This window comes from Danio rerio, chromosome 9 (assembly GCF_052040795.2).
Source record: "Danio rerio strain M-AB ecotype USA chromosome 9, GRCz13ab, whole genome shotgun sequence".
Classification (NCBI taxonomy): domain Eukaryota; kingdom Metazoa; phylum Chordata; class Actinopteri; order Cypriniformes; family Danionidae; genus Danio; species Danio rerio.
This window is the reverse complement of record NC_141029.1, coordinates 40,391,249-40,407,209: the sequence shown is the minus strand read 5'-3', so window position 1 is coordinate 40,407,209 and position 15,961 is coordinate 40,391,249. Positions and strand designations below refer to the sequence as shown.

Genomic DNA, 15,961 nt, shown 5'->3' with positions numbered 1-15,961 from the left:
CAAGAATGTAGCTGTTTAGATTGCAACTATGCAGTTATTTATAAGGGTAGTCGCTATTTCGAAATATTTATTATTTCTGAGAGACACTCAGCTCCGTTCATTAGCCAAAGACGGTTGATGTTGTCTATCCACAAGATGGCGCCAGGACCGCATAATAAGCCCTTGCTTAGAAGATTAAAACAGCGTATGTAGTTTCTAACTACATCTGACCAAATCATTATTAAACTGGTCATTCATATCCTAAGTCGATCTTTCACTTTTGTATAGATTGCAACTATGCAATTTATTTATAAGGACAATGCCTATTTTAATACAGTCACTATCCTATCGTTTATTCCGAGACCACGGCCCTGTACACCCCTCCCCCTCCTTATTTTTCCTTATTGCAAACACTAAAGCTAAACTATATTTTAGGGGCTCAATTTTCATTCATGTGTGACAATGGCTCAGCGGTTAGCACTGTCACCTCACAGCAAGAAGGTCGCTGGTTGGGTCAGTTGCGTGCACTCCGGGTGCTCCGGTTTCCTCCGTAGTCCAAAGATGCTCTATTATAAGCAAATTTGATCAACTAAACCTAGTGTGTAGTGTATGAAGTACAAAACGGTCAATAATTAATATTATACCACAAAGCTGCATGCCTAATCTTAATTAGACAGGAGCACAATGACATTCAGCAATGACATTCAGCATGACACAATGTAGGGTGCAAACATGAATCGTCTTTTTGCATCAAAGAGTCAAGACCAACAACAAAAAAAAAGTTCGGTAACATCTGAAATCCTCCAATATATTAACAATTTTATTTGTTCAATCATATTTAATGAGGCTACAGGGAGTGTCTTTAAAACATCAGTGCAATCGATGGCTCAGCAGAATGACTTGAGTGTACGAAGCTGACAGGAAAATGAAAGTAGATATGTACAAAGGCTGTGGCTTCGGTCGTACTCTTGTTATAATGAGAAAGCTGACGGCTGCGGAGGTGGAACAAGGAAGACAAACACAAATAAGGCACCACGAGTTTCTCAGCGCAACCAATGCCAAGAGCTTGAAGCAGAGATTACATGAAAGATGAGAGACTTTCAGCCAGCACCGTCACTCCAACTGTTCCCTGCTGGCAGACCGAACGGTGAGGCTGTTAAAAACAACTATTTCAACACCTCTGAATCCGTACATTGAACAAAAAAAGAAAGAAAAAAAAGAAAATTAAATCGTCTCACTAAAATGACCGGTTAACTAACATATAATCTGTTTTTATTTATTTATTTATTTTAAGGAACACGTCCTAAATCTGATTGCACATTCACTCAAAAATGAACGTTCTGGAGTCATTTATTTACCTTTAGGCAGTTCCAATCTTCTAGGAAAAAGGGTTGCTCTTTTCCTTTATAAGCAAACTACATATGTTTCACAGACTTCTAAAAACCCACAAGATGGTTTCAATAGCCTGCTGAAAACCAGACTACACTAGTTTGGTGGTCTTAGCTAGTCTTCCACTGTGAAAGTGGTGAAAACTTTTCTAAAAGCAGGTTGGTGCCTTTTTCTAACCATGTTTGGAGACCAACCATGATCAAGCAAAACAGCCTTGAAAAATACCAGTAGCTGGCTCCCATTGACTTCCATAATATTTTATTTCCTATATATTATGCAAATGAATGGGTGCCAGCAACCAGCACTTTTCAAAATATCTTCTTTTGTGTTCAATGGAAGTGTTGAAAAACCAGCCTAAACTAGTTTGGTGGTCTTGGCTTGTCTTCCAGTCCGCCCAGATGAAAAGTGTTGAAAACTTCTTTAAAACCAGGCTGGGTTTTTGGCTGAAAAGGTTTGGAGACCAACTATGATCAATTAAAATAGGCAGGTTTTAGATTAATATTATTTTTCAGCAGAGTAAACCAAAATATAAAAGTTACATACAATGTTTTTTTTTACGATATCAGATAGCCATATCATTTATTCTTCATCATATACTTTTAAACCTCTATGAGTTTCTTTCTTCTGTTGAAGAAGGAAAAACTAGTTTTGGCTGTTTTTTTAACACTTCTATTGAACACAAAAGAAAATGTTTTGAAGTATGCTGGTCACTGGCACCCATTGATTTCCATAATGGGAAATAAAATACCATAGGTGTCAATGGGAGCCGGCAATTGGCATTTTTCGAAATCTTCTTTTGTGTTTAGTAGAAGTGCTGTTAAACCTGCCTAAACTAGTTTGGTGGTCTTGGCCAGCCTTTCAGTCTGCTCAGATGAAAAGCAGCAATGACTTTTCTGAAGCCAAGCTGGTGTTTTTTGCTGACCAGGTTTGGAGACCAACTATGATCAAGTAAAACAGGCTGGTTTTAGATTAATATTATTTTTCAGCAGGGTAAATCAAAACTTTTAAACCTTTATGAGTTTCTTTCTTCTGTTGAACACAAAAGAAGATATTTTGAAAAATGTTAGTTGTCGAGACCCATTGATTAATATAACAGAAATTAAAATACTATGGAAATCAATGGGAATCCAGCAACTGACATTTTTCAAAATATCGTCTTGCTGATAAACCAGTCTTAACTAGTTTGGTGGTCTTAGCTAGTCTTCCAGTCCGCCCAATTGAAAAAGTGGTGAAAACTTTCTAAAACCAGGCTGGTGTTTTTGGCTTACCAGGTTTGGAAACAAACTAAGATCAAGCAAAACAGGCTGATTTTACATTATTATTGTTATTTTCCAGATGGGTTGACCAAAATCTAAGCACTTGCAGACAAATTATTAAATGATATCAGCTAATAGAATAACGGCATAATGAAAATGATAATCATCGTTTATTCTTCCTCAAATACTTTTAAGCTTTTAAGAGTTTCTTTCTTCTGTTGAACAAAAAAGAAGATATTGTGAAAACTGCTGGTTGCTGGCACCCATTGTTTTTCACAATAGGAAATAAAATACTACTGAAGTCAATGGGAGCCAGCAACTGACATTTTCCAAGTTATCTTCTTTAGTGTTCAACAGAAGAAAGAAAAGTTTTAAATAAGTAAAGCTTGTGTAAAATGACCAAAATGTTTATTTTTGAGTGAATTATCCCTTTAAATGTCAATGTCATAAGACTTTTAATATATCGTACACACTACATAAGTTGAAAGTGAGAAAATCATGTCCAGTTTTTAACTTTGTGTGAATATACAACTTTAAAAAAGATCTGTTATCAATGTCAATCGAGGTAGAATCGAAGTGGAAAGTATAGTGCTCTGAATTAATCAAGAAATTATACCACGCATGACTTTGATAGATCAGATTGGTTTAACATTCCCAATAATACTGTCTGATCGGATTGCGTTTACACGTTGCTGTGCATATAAAGAAGATTACAAGGCTCTGTTCTAAGGTTTAAAATGTTAAAGTGCTCTACGCAAGCATTGAAGTGACAGTTCAACCAAAAAGATGAAAATTCAGTTACATTTAATCACCATCATGTCATATTTTTTGGGAAAACAAAATAGATCTTTTGAAGAATGTTGAATCCATACTTTTCTTGCATGGATAATCCATAAAAAATTACTGCTATAGGAAAAACGTCCACTTAATTTCCATGATATGAGTTTGAGTAAAATGTTTACTTCTGTTTTATTCTAAAAATCAGTGTTTCTCAACCACGTTCCTGGAGGACCACCAGCTCTGCACATTTTCCATGACTTCTCCTTAACCAAACACACCTGATTCAGATTGTCAGCTCATTAGCAGAGACTGAAAGATCAGTAATGGGTTTGACAGACAAAGGAGACATCCAAAACATGCAGTGATGGTGGTCCTCCAGGAACGTGGTTGAGAAACACTGCTATAAATGACTGAAAACATCTCTTATAAAGTTCAAATCAAAACATGGTCCATTAGAACATCTAAGAAAAAAACTAAATTAAACGGCTTTTTATTTTTCCATAGCAGTAAATGCAACAAAGGTGAGTAAATATGATGGAATTTGCACATTTTTGTGTAAACTATCCCTTTAAAATCTCTCTGAATCTGAAGCCGACACAACCATTAACTAAACATCAAGCAGAAACAGAAGAGCAGGCCTTTATAGGAACATTAGACTTCATCCAACAAGCTTCGACGAAAACGAAAAAGACATAATAATACGATAGCCAAGATAACAGTTTCTCTATCATCAAGACTCCAACTGCATCTGGCTCCGCTAAGCATTACCAGCTCGCATCTTCACCAGGCTTCACCCTCCTCAATCCCGCATTTCATTTGATATCATATAAATCATGATAAGTCGTATACGATTTTAAAAGAATCAGAAAACTTTGACCGTGCCGTGGTCAAAATACAGTACACCACAGTATGGTTAGATTAAGAAGTTCACCTCAAATACAATCGCACGTTAAGAATCGTCACGCTGCACTCAGCGCTCGTTACATACGACACTCGTTAAGGCAACATCAACAAAGAATAACCGGAGAAATCATTGACGGTGTAGGTACTACAAAAAAAAAAAAAAAAGAAATCTTACCATTGAGGGATGCAAAGTATAAACATCAGAGTGCAAACCCGCAAGTCCACAAAGCGTGTAAGAAACACTCAAACTGAAGTAATGTTTCAGGAATCATACAAAGGAGAGCGCATGTCTTCTTCTGTGAGACCAGAGGTTTACATTGCCTGGACGTAGCTCTTGACGGGTCAGACATCATGGATTTTGTGGAGAGGGGACTGAGGAAGAGCTCTGACCTGCTGTTTTCCACAATGGTTGGTAATACATCCAGCCTTCACCCTGGAACAGAAAAAAAGATGACTTAATGTTACTAAAGATTATACATTTAGAGTGCTGTTTAAATCATGTATTTTTGTAGGCCAAAAAGGAGGTTTGCATTACCCTGGTTGCCTTGATTTAAACAAAAAAAGGCAGTTTTCCATTGGCAATTGGATTAAACATGGCAGAAAATAAACTTTGTGATCAACCACAGGTATAATGGATGTTTTGAGCCCAAAACAATACACAGAAGTAAAAAAAAAGGGCAATAAAGTCTTTCTATAAAATGCCTTCATGTTTCAGACAGCTCTTTAATTTATTTAGGTTGAAAAATAGGAGTTAGAATAGATTACAAAAACAAGAAGACGACTGTAAAATCAGTCTAATGAGTTTTTGGTAGCACAACAATGAGGTTCCATTAGTTAATGGGTTTACTGTCATGAACAAACTATAAAAAAACATTTACTGAGCAGTATAACCTACAAGATCATATTAAAAAATGATCAAGAGCTGGATAAACCAAGAAATCACTGATTTATGTACATTTGTGGCTCAAGGACAATTTAAATGTTTTTCAGAATTAAAAACTTATAATAATTTGGACAATGAAGACTTTTACTGCTATCTGCAAATTCGAAATTACTTTGAAAGGAAATTCAAAGCAAAGGACATTTCGGATTTGAATAAATTAATAAAACTAATTATAGATTCTTAAACAAAAACAATTGTAAAATAATTTCTTCTTTCTACCAAGCCCTTAGGGAGAATGGAGAAGATTCCACAAAATACATTAGGCAGGAATGGGAAAGAGAATTAACGGAAGAAATTCCAATTGAAAAATGGCTTTCTGCCTGTAAGATACAACATATTATACACTTGTTCGCAGAGGTGGAAAGAATTTACCTGGAAAAATCTGATACGTTTTTTTCATTACCCCCCAAATTAAAAGCAAATAATTGTCCACACCTCAAACTTGCTTGAGAATGTGTGGGAAGGTCGATGTACTGTAGATCATCTCCATATTTTCTGGACTTGTGCAAAAATATGACCTTTCGAGGTTTTATCGGAAATGGAAAAGATCTTAGGATAGCATTTCTCAAAAGACTTTTTTACAAATTATCTTGGAATCTATGAAGAGGTGATAGTGAAGGATGATTACCTTGTAAATATATAAGTTGTGGCAAGCAAGAACATTATTACCAGATACTGGTATAAGCCTGACACCCATTATATTAGCGATTGCATAGAAATTGTGAAGGAAATAAGCAGTATGGAAGAATTGACATGCGTCATTTCGAAAACATTGGAAGAAATGGCTTGATTATTGCACTGTTGAGAACTGTTGAATGCATTGAATCTGAAACAAAGTTACACCCATTGTTGTGTCTTTTATTTACTTACTATTATTTTTGTATTTGTTTATTATTTCATGGGCAAAACGGCAAAATTGTATATTTTAAAATGTAAAATATTCTGTTGTAAAATTTAAAATAGTTCATTCATTCATTTTCTTTTCGACTTAGTCCCTTTATTAATCAGGGGTCGCCAAAGCCGAATGAACCGCCAACTTATCCAGCATACATTTTACGCAGCGGATGCCCTTCCAGCCGCAACCCATCTCTGGTAAACACCCATACACACTCATACATACACTACGGACACCTTAGCTTACCTAATTCACCTATAGCGCATGTCTTTGGACTGTGGAGAAAACCGGAGCACCCAGAGGAAACCCACACCTACTAGGGTTGGGCATCTAAGCTATAATGCCGATCCGATACGCATCTCGATACAAAGAATACGATCCGATATATTAGCAATACATTTGTGACATTGCGATGCAACACGATACGATTTACGCCCATATCACGATACAATGCGATAATTCAGCACTAACTTATTAGATCAAGTTTATGAGATGATGTAAGAAAGGATGCTGTGCCATTGAATGAGTTTGATTATTTATTAACCAAGTAAAACCAAGAGCCAGAGTGTCAGTTTACAGTAGAGGGCCATTTTAGAACCTATAGCACATATTATTTAAGTATTTTCAAGATAAACAGAATGTTTAAGTGCAATATATATTATAAATATATATATTTGCACTCTTTCAACATAAAAGGTTTACCATTGCACAACAAGAATTGTGATTTAACTTTTCAACTATAAAAACAAGTTTTACAAAGATATATTGTGCCACTGAATATTCAAAACTTAAGGTCGTGAACTAGCAGTGTTATGTTGCTTTGAAACATCACTATCACTGTAAGCAACAGGCTAATAAAAATATAAATAAATAAAAATTAACAGGAGGTGTTTAAAACCTTCGTTCTATGTGACACTAGGCTGAATATCTTTGCAGATGAACAATGCAATAACATTCGTTATTGGCGTAGAGCGAGCAGAACTGTTGCGCATGGAGAAAACTTTCAATGCTTTTCTCACCACTTTTGGAGCTGGTAGCTACAGTTGAAGCAGAGCAGGAAGCCGGGGATGCAGGAACACTGGAAGATGCTTTCACAACAACACCGAGGCGCCGCTTCAAGTGAGATATCAGATTAGTCGTACTGCTCGTGTATTTTACAGATGCGCGGCACATTTTGCAAATTGCATCTGTCCTGTCATGTCGTCCATCCTTTTTGCAGAATCCATAATGTTGCCATACTTTGGATTTAAAACTCAGTGAGAAATAAAATGTTTGTTTTGCTTCTCGCGCTTTCTGAGGGTGCACTACTAGCTTCATCCGCACACCTGATACACTGAGTTGTAGTTTAAGTGTACACATCCGCAAGTCCGTTGCTAATGCATACTTTATGTAGGTCGATTAAATTATGCGCCAAAAACAGGTTTACAACACTTGTTAATGAATAAAAAATACATTCTATATTAAAAATAGAAGTTGTATCTTGGAAAAACCGATGCATCTCGCAAAAACCGATGCATCTCGATTTGCTTCCAAAATTTCATTCATCCTCTGCTGCTCTACCGATGCACTCGCATCGGTAGAGCAGGAGCGCGTATCGATACATATCGGTTAATCTTCCCATCCCTAACACCTACACTAGGAGAAAATGCAAACTCCACACAGAAATGCCAACTGACCCAGCCGAGGCTCGAACAAGTGACCTTCTTGCTATGAGGCATCAGCGCTACCCACTGTGCCAACGCATCACCACTTAAAAAGTTCTCAATAAAAATAAATAAAATAGAAAAATACATTTATTACAATATTCAATCTTTGTTATTCTGAGTTAATGAAAATAAAGTCATTTGTTTGTAATTCTTGTTAACTCACAGTGCATTAACTGATGTTAACAAGCACAACTGGTTTTTAATAATGCATTATTAGGAAATGTTGAACCATGATTAATAAGTGATGTACACGTATCATTCAATTCCTGGCCCAAGTTAGTAGATACATCAACTAAAATTAACTAGTGGAAGCTTAGTGTAAAGTGTTTTCTTTATGCCTAACAGTCCTAATAATAGTGAAGCCCAGCATTTGGGGGAAAAAAAAGCTAAAACAGCATTACATAAACAGAGTTTTCAGATCTTAATGCTCTGAAGTTAAAGCTTTGTCTATTTCGCACCCAATTTCCATGTGAAAATTGACAGGCAGTGAAGACAAAATGCAGAGGACTTTATTTTGGCCTTTTTTTGTAATTGAGTGGCTGTACTGCAACGTTAACAACTGTTGAATGCACTGAATCAGGAACAGTGCAAATCTCCCAATGTTGTGTCTTTGTTTTTATTATTATTTTTTTTTTTTTAAATGTACAATGTTCTGTTGTAAAATTTTAAAAAGTTCCCAATAAAAATATAGCAATAAAAAAGAAACAAGTCAAGCATAATGGAGACAGATAATTTTTCAAGCGGGTGTAATGTTTGCTATGTCAGAGTTTATGCGGCAAATGCAGTTTCATCAACCATTATAAGCATTTACTCTTTTTCGCAAAACCACCTCACGCGAGTGTAAAAACCTTTAGCGCATCAAGAGATTTCTATTCAGAAGCTGGCATTTCCATCACTTGTTTATCATGTGACACTTCAAAATGTGCATTAACTTCTCTAACTGCTGCTTCTATCAATGATTTCGGAAACCGATACAAGAATCAGAAGTGCTCTTACTTTGCGCTCAAAGTATTTGGTCCTCCATGGTGTCTGTGTCTCAGCGCGATGCCTCTCCTCTTTCCTCTGTCTCTCCTCCAGGAAGCGCTTGTGTTCGGTGGCTTTATCCATATCCCTTTCCTTCAGAGACTCGGTCACATGCTGCCACAGTCGCCTTTAATGAAAAAAAAATCATCACATGTTAAAACAAATCCTTCGTTCTATATCAACATGCTTCTGGTAAATGCTTTTAAATCCACAGATGAAGAAAGCATTATTATGATTTTTGCATACAGGAATAGCTCATTCAAAAATAATTGTTACACTTGTTACAAACATGTATAGAGTGGTGTGAAAAAGTGTTTGCCCCTTATGGATTTCGTAATTCTTAATGTTTGTCACACGTTTATTTCAGATCATGAAACAAATTTAAATATCAGTCAAATATATCTGAGGCAACTGAGGCCTGCAATTCTTTGGATGTTGTTGTGGGGTCTTAGTGACCTCCTAGATGAATTATCGCTGCTTTCTTGGGGTAATTTTGGTTGGCTGGTCACTCCAAGGAAGGCTCTCCACTGATCCATGCTTTTGCTATTTGTAGATAATGGTTCTCGCTGTGTTTCGATACAGTGCCAAAGCTTTAGAATTTCTTTATAACATTTTCCAGACTGGTTTCTATTCAATAATTTTTCTTGATTGTTTTTGAAGAATGATGTCTAGCTTTTGAGGATCTTTTGGTCTACTTCGCTTTGTCAGGCAGTCTATTTAAGTGATTTCTTGATTGCGAACAGGTGTGGCAGTAATCAGGCCTGGGTGTGGCTAGAGAACTTGAACATAGGTGTGATAAACCAGAGTTAAGTTATATTTTAACAGGGGGGCAAGCACTTTTTCACACAGGGACATGTAGTTTGGGATTTTTTTCCCGTTAACAAAACTGCTAACTGCATATTGTGTTTACTTGTGCTATCTTAGACTATTATTTAAATTTGTTTGATGACCTGAAACATGGAAGTTTTATTAACTTGCAAAAAAATAAGAAATCAGTAAGGGGGCAAACACTTTTTCACACCACTGCAAGTAATATTTTACTCAACCTGTATTCGAAACTACTCCTTTAACTGAGTATTTTCATATTGGTGTTCAGTTTATGCTGCTCGGTTCGCTCATTTAAAAGATATGTGATATGATATTGACAATAAAACACCTTTGACATTTCAACCATGAATATGACAACAACTTCTGTTTGCATGAACTGATTACCTGGACTCATAGGGTCCTTGCAGCTCATTGGGTCGTACTCTTTTTCTAGTGACGGGGAGTTTGGTAACATCTACGAAGCGTGTCTCCCCACTAGTGTAGGCAAACTCCAGCACACCGTTCCACTCGCCCTGCACGCGGCACACCACCGCGTTGGTGGGGTTGTGTTTGACCTCCGCGTTCACTCTGAGGAACAAAGCACAGGCTTCAGTTACAGTCCACTGGCTCAACTTTCTGATTCAAGAATTCACCTTGTGAAAAACTCCATATCACTTGATCATTTAAATTCAGCCTTAAATTAAAATGCATGTCATCCTTTCATCCATGCATATGATTTTCTGCCATTGTCAATGTTAATAAGAACATTATAACTAAATTTTACAGTGAAAACGTCAGAGTCTCTGGGGAATCATTTTGGCTTTAGCTCGCTCCTAATTAATCAACCTTTTTCTTTTTCTATAATCTCTGATGTACGTCACCCAACAGAAGAAAAGATGCTTCCTTTACACTTTGACTTTCGAAAGAAACTGCAATCATGATCATTTAAAAATATAATCAGCAGATCATATATTTTGTATATTTCTTTTTTATAAACAAAGTTTCCTCAATTCAGGTTCTCCATCTCAATACAGAAGGGAAGAAAGTAACAAACAACAAATCCTCAAAATGATAAATAGGATTTAAAAAAAACAATAGAATAAAAATATACAAATGAAACAAACCGACTTCTCTGGAAGAATGAAACTTAACTTGTTTCTTAATAAAGCAACAAAATTCATTCAGTTAAAAGCAGTGAGTGATTTTGTTCCCGTCTTTTGTTGTTTGATTATTAATAATACGCATAGTCAGCAGCAGGAATATAGCGTACTGTCACTAAGAGCCGTAGGATTCAATTTACGATTACACATGGCGTTTCATTCTGAACTCCTTGTGTTCATTGCAGAAAAATTGAGCATTTACGTGAGTAATCACTTGACTTTGTGTTTTGACTAGTGGTGGGCCGTTAACGGCGTTAATTTGCTGTACTAACACAAGACTCTTATCGCATGATAATAAAATCTCTCCATTAATCTATTCTCAAAGTTGGTTTGGGAGCTGGTTATATTCTACGCAAGCAATGATGACTTTCACCTTGATATTTTAGCGCGGATGTATACCTGACCGGTGAGCCGTCTGACAAAAAAAGTGCCCTTCTGAATCAAATCAGCAGGGTGCCTGACTTTAGTTCGGCAGTTTCACTTTAACTGTTAAACATTTCATTCATGCCGCAGTGACAAACTGGGGTATTAGACGCAAATAAGGAGTAAGGACTGGTGAGAATGTTATGGAATTTAATAACGCATGCCAAACGGAAAGAAAAAAACTTTTTAGTGTTTTTTTTATTACTTCAATAATGCCACTAATATCTGCATACTCCACATGTCTTAATTCGGTTTCTGTTTAGTTCAGTTATGAGTTTAGTTGAATCAAAGTAATCAAAAATCGCTGTTAACACGGTAAACTCTTAATCAGAGTATTGTTTTAATCATATTACAATCGCATTTAAGTATTGTTGCCCATGTAAACATACTCAATGTTTAACACACCTTGTAAGGTTTGCCTTTGCGTAGCAGCATTTTCTGCATGTACGTACAGTACATGAAAAGCAAGTATAAAATCGCTGTTTGAAGCTTATGTAGGCCTACAGTTCAAAATTCATGTTTAACTGAATAAACAGTTAGTAAACACAAGTACGTCTTATTGAACATCATTTATTTTCATCACCGATTATCATAGTAGAACAGTTTCTCAAGCAGTTTGTGATGCATTTTGGAAAAAGGAGATGAGCCCCTGGGGTCTGATGTGCCACCTGGCTTGAGAAACCCGTTCTCAAAGACTTATTATTTGGGTAACAAACATATTCTGAATTCAGAATTCAAATAACCCGTTTCAATCTAGATTAATCCAGACTAATTTCGAGATTAATCTAGATTTTAAAAAATGAATCTATTCCCACATATAGTTGACACATTTTTCCATGGATTTGATCATTTATGTGCACACCTTGGGCAGCATGACTTTAGATGTTAAAGTCGTTTTCCATCTTGAATGCATTTATAGAGCAGCACGATGTCTCTTTGTGCTTTTAAAAACATAAATAAATTTAATACACTTTATTAAAACAAGCACATCCCATGCTGTGAAGTTGTTTGTTTGTTTGTTTGTTAGACATTATTAATCCCTAAGGGAAATTTACGTCACAGCAGAGCTTTCCATACTATTGATAATCTTTAAAAAAATTACATGCATACTGCACACCTCAGTTTCAAAGAAGAGGTAAACACTAGTCCATATCTAATGCTATTAAAAATCCGCATAATTCATCTAGGATGGCTTTGGTTATACAGTCTGATCACTGTTGGTAAAAAAATACTTCCTGTATCTTTGTCTGTAACACCAGAGCTGAATTAATCTTGAGCTAGAAGAGCTTGCACACATTTGGAATATATCAAAAAAGGGATGAGGTGGTTCATCATACCGACAAATTTGTCCATCATTCGATCATGTGCAATCTCTTCTATAGTAGGTAGTATACATGACTTACATGATTTCACTGATTTACATGTGAAACTAAGCTTTGTGAATGATCAAATGCCTATAAAAGCTGCTGGAAAGAGGGTGAGACATGAAACAATAATCATTTTATCTCAATTAATGTTGCTCCATACATGTTGAATGCCAAAATCGAAACTGTATATCGATTAACATATTATACAGTCCTACTAAATAGTAATACTCAAAAAAGACCATGTACTTATGCTAACAAAATCATTTGTTATTCTGACGAACAGTCAGCTGTGAGAGTTCTGCAAACAAAATAAATGACATCTTAAGTGTTAAAATTTTACTTAAACTCACATCTAATAAACCAAAGAAATCTAGAGAAACTTAAATCTCTTAATCTTTTCCCTCGCTCTTTATCTTTAGTACATATTACAATAAATTTTAACTCATTATTGCTCAATAAAAACAATAAACATCAAGCATCTTCTGAATGATAGTGTAAACTAATAAACATCTGCTCTATAAACCTCCATTGAAAACCCTATACGGTCTCACAGAGACAGCAAAGAGTGTTGTGTTGTGTGATCCTGACCTGTGGAGTTTGCCCCCATAAAAAGGCTTTGTCTGAAAGGTAATGACTGCAGAGTAGCCCGTCTTGGCGCAGTTGACATTGACCTTTCCTCCTAGCTCCACCCAGGGCACAGTGAGGATCGAGCGGGCATAGGCAGAGGGCAGACTGAAAGTGTATTCTTCCCCGTGCTCCAGTAGGTTTAGATTACCTGTCAGAACAGGAATAACATTTCTTAAAGGACCCTATGTTTTTTTAACATCTGTTTGTACAGCTTTAAGTATATGAAATAAAGCAAATAAATGTTTTTAGTGTTTCCGAAGTTTTAAAACCGCTTGACAAAGTACATTTTTTGGAGAAACTTCGCTCTGGTTGGGAAACTCCTTTGAACTGTAATCATTATGGAAATAAGCAGGTGTAGCTCCTGAGAAATACAGGTCTGATAAGCTGATGCATGACAGATTTACAAGGTCCAAAATAGGGATGGGAAGACAATCGTTTTCAAGGTATACCACTGTTTGGAAAAGTAAAAGTTTTAAAACCACCACAATTTTCTGCTACACCTTTCCTAAGGTATGTGTAAGATTTTTTACTTACATTTTTTAGGACAACAGTATCTCCTGCAGATATCCAAAAATGCTGTTTTAAATTGTAAAGAAATCTGTGTTTTAGAAACTAATGAAGACAGCAGAAGACACTGATTCATTTGAATTATTTAGATTGACGTTTACTGCGACAAAATCATTTTAGATATTTCTCAAAGTACAACATATTGTGTTCAAAGAGGGACAAAAGTGTTTGTTTGTTACTCAGACATTTAAAGAGAATATATTTTAGAGCAATAATCACAATACAGTGAAATCGTGAAACCGTGATATTTTTATCCAAGTTTATTATACCGTCAAAACGTTTTGCCAGCCCATGCCTAGTCCAAAAAGAGGCTTATTAAAACCTGTTCTGTCAAACTGTTTGATTTATAGTGACTGGAGTATATACAAGATACTATTTTTCAAAATATATTTATAGTGAAATATACCATGTATAGTGAACTTAATAAAAAGTCTAATTAATATATACATAATATATAAATATATTTAATTATTAATAACATTACAAACATTTTATATTGCATTTACAATTGACCTTTTTATTACTATAATTAATATAATGGACTGCTTCAAACAATCTCATGATTTGTGCAAAAAAAATAATTTGTGAAATTAGAAGCAGGTTTACAGCAGAACAAGTAATGTGGATTGCCCTTCCAGCCGCCACCCACCTCTGGGAAACATCCACACACACACACACACACACACACACACACACACACACACACACACACACACACACACACACACACACACACACACACTCATACACTGCAGACAATTTAGCTTACCCAATTCAACTGTACTGCATGTCTTTGGACTGTGGGGGTACCCGGAGGAAACCCACGCGAACGCAGGAAGAACATGCAACACAGAAACACCAACTGGCCCAACCGAGGCTCGAAGCAGCAACCTTCTTGCTGTGAGGCGACAGCACTACCTACTGCGTCGCCGAAACCTTTTTAATGCAACTAAAAAGCAGTTCTTTAATGTAATCTAGTATCATTTTAAGGCTCAACATGTATTGTAAGCATCACTGTAGACAGTAGGCACGAGTTCAGACTCAAAACTATAACAAGAACACAGACTCCAAGAAAACAGATCATTTTGGTGCTATTCATACTGTTATTTAGTGTTATTTACTTGCATTCTATTGTCAATTTGTGATGTACATTTTTTTGAAGGCCCAAACGGACTGTCTAGAAAAAAAATTCTTATTTTGAAGCTTTATTTATTAGCAAAACATTTCTTTTGCATTCTATTATTTTTTTATTTTTCAACATAATTTTATAAACTAACTAACTAACTAACTAACTAACTAACTAACTAACTAACTAACTAACTAAATATATATATATATATATATATATATATATATATATATATATATATATATATATATATATATATATATATATATATATATATACTATATGTATATATGTTTATATATGTACAAATGTAAAATAATTTATATTCAAATATTTTAAAAAACTGTATGCACAGACAGGTTCAAAGCTCCTGAATTCTTTATTTCAGTTTATTTATTTATTTTTTTCACAGTGTTTGGGCTTTTTCTTCAATAAATAAACCTGACAGGACAACAGGAGATGGCAAAAAAACTGCTGCTGCTTTAAATTAGACTGACTACTATTAATCTATTGATGCACTATTCATATCTATTGAAAATAAATGTAAAACACCATAAAAACATGCGATACACATCGATCTGAAGGCTATTTGGTTTGACAGCTGTTCACTGAACAACACTGAATCTCGCTAGATCATACTGTTCGGATGCACGTCTGTTACGTTCATTTGGACAACAATATGGATATTTTAAAATGTTCAAAAAAAAAAATAGAGCACGCATAGTTTGTTAATTAACGTACTTGTGCGACTCTGATACAGTACAAGTCGCAGACGTGACACACGCGCGAGCGAGTAATTATAACTCTAATCATCGTTACCCTTCAATTTGCGTGACGGTTTAATTTATACAACTGAGGATGTAGTCCTAGTTGACATGCAGCGGTTAGAAATTAACCACAGTCTGCATTTAAAACAGAGTCCGAATAAGCTTATTCAATCACAGAAAGTGAGAAATGCTATTAGCTTCTTTGATAATTTTAATATGATATATTTAATAATGAAATTA

The 15,961-nt window shown here is 35.5% G+C and overlaps 1 protein-coding gene across 19 annotated transcripts in view; it reads right to left on the bottom strand.

The window, feature by feature from the left end:
* Positions 1–778: 778 nt before the first annotated feature.
* osbpl11 (oxysterol binding protein-like 11) overlaps positions 779–15,961 on the bottom strand; it is a 35,235-nt gene continuing 20,052 nt past the window's right edge. The window contains exons 10-15 of one of the 19 annotated variants that reach the window (XM_087268218.1): positions 13,220–13,406; positions 10,087–10,269; positions 8,848–9,001; positions 3,788–4,740; positions 2,945–3,627; positions 779–2,880 (exon numbers count right to left, since the gene is read on the bottom strand). In XM_087268218.1, coding sequence (XP_087124344.1) covers positions 4,657–4,740; positions 8,848–9,001; positions 10,087–10,269; positions 13,220–13,406 — 608 coding nt within the window. In that variant the 3' untranslated portion in view covers positions 779–2,880; positions 2,945–3,627; positions 3,788–4,656. Of the gene's footprint in view, positions 3,645–3,787; positions 4,741–8,847; positions 9,002–10,086; positions 10,270–13,219; positions 13,407–15,961 lie in introns of all 19 variants that reach the window. The other 18 variants (XM_087268220.1, XM_087268221.1, XM_087268225.1 and 15 more) reach the window with 18 other exon arrangements.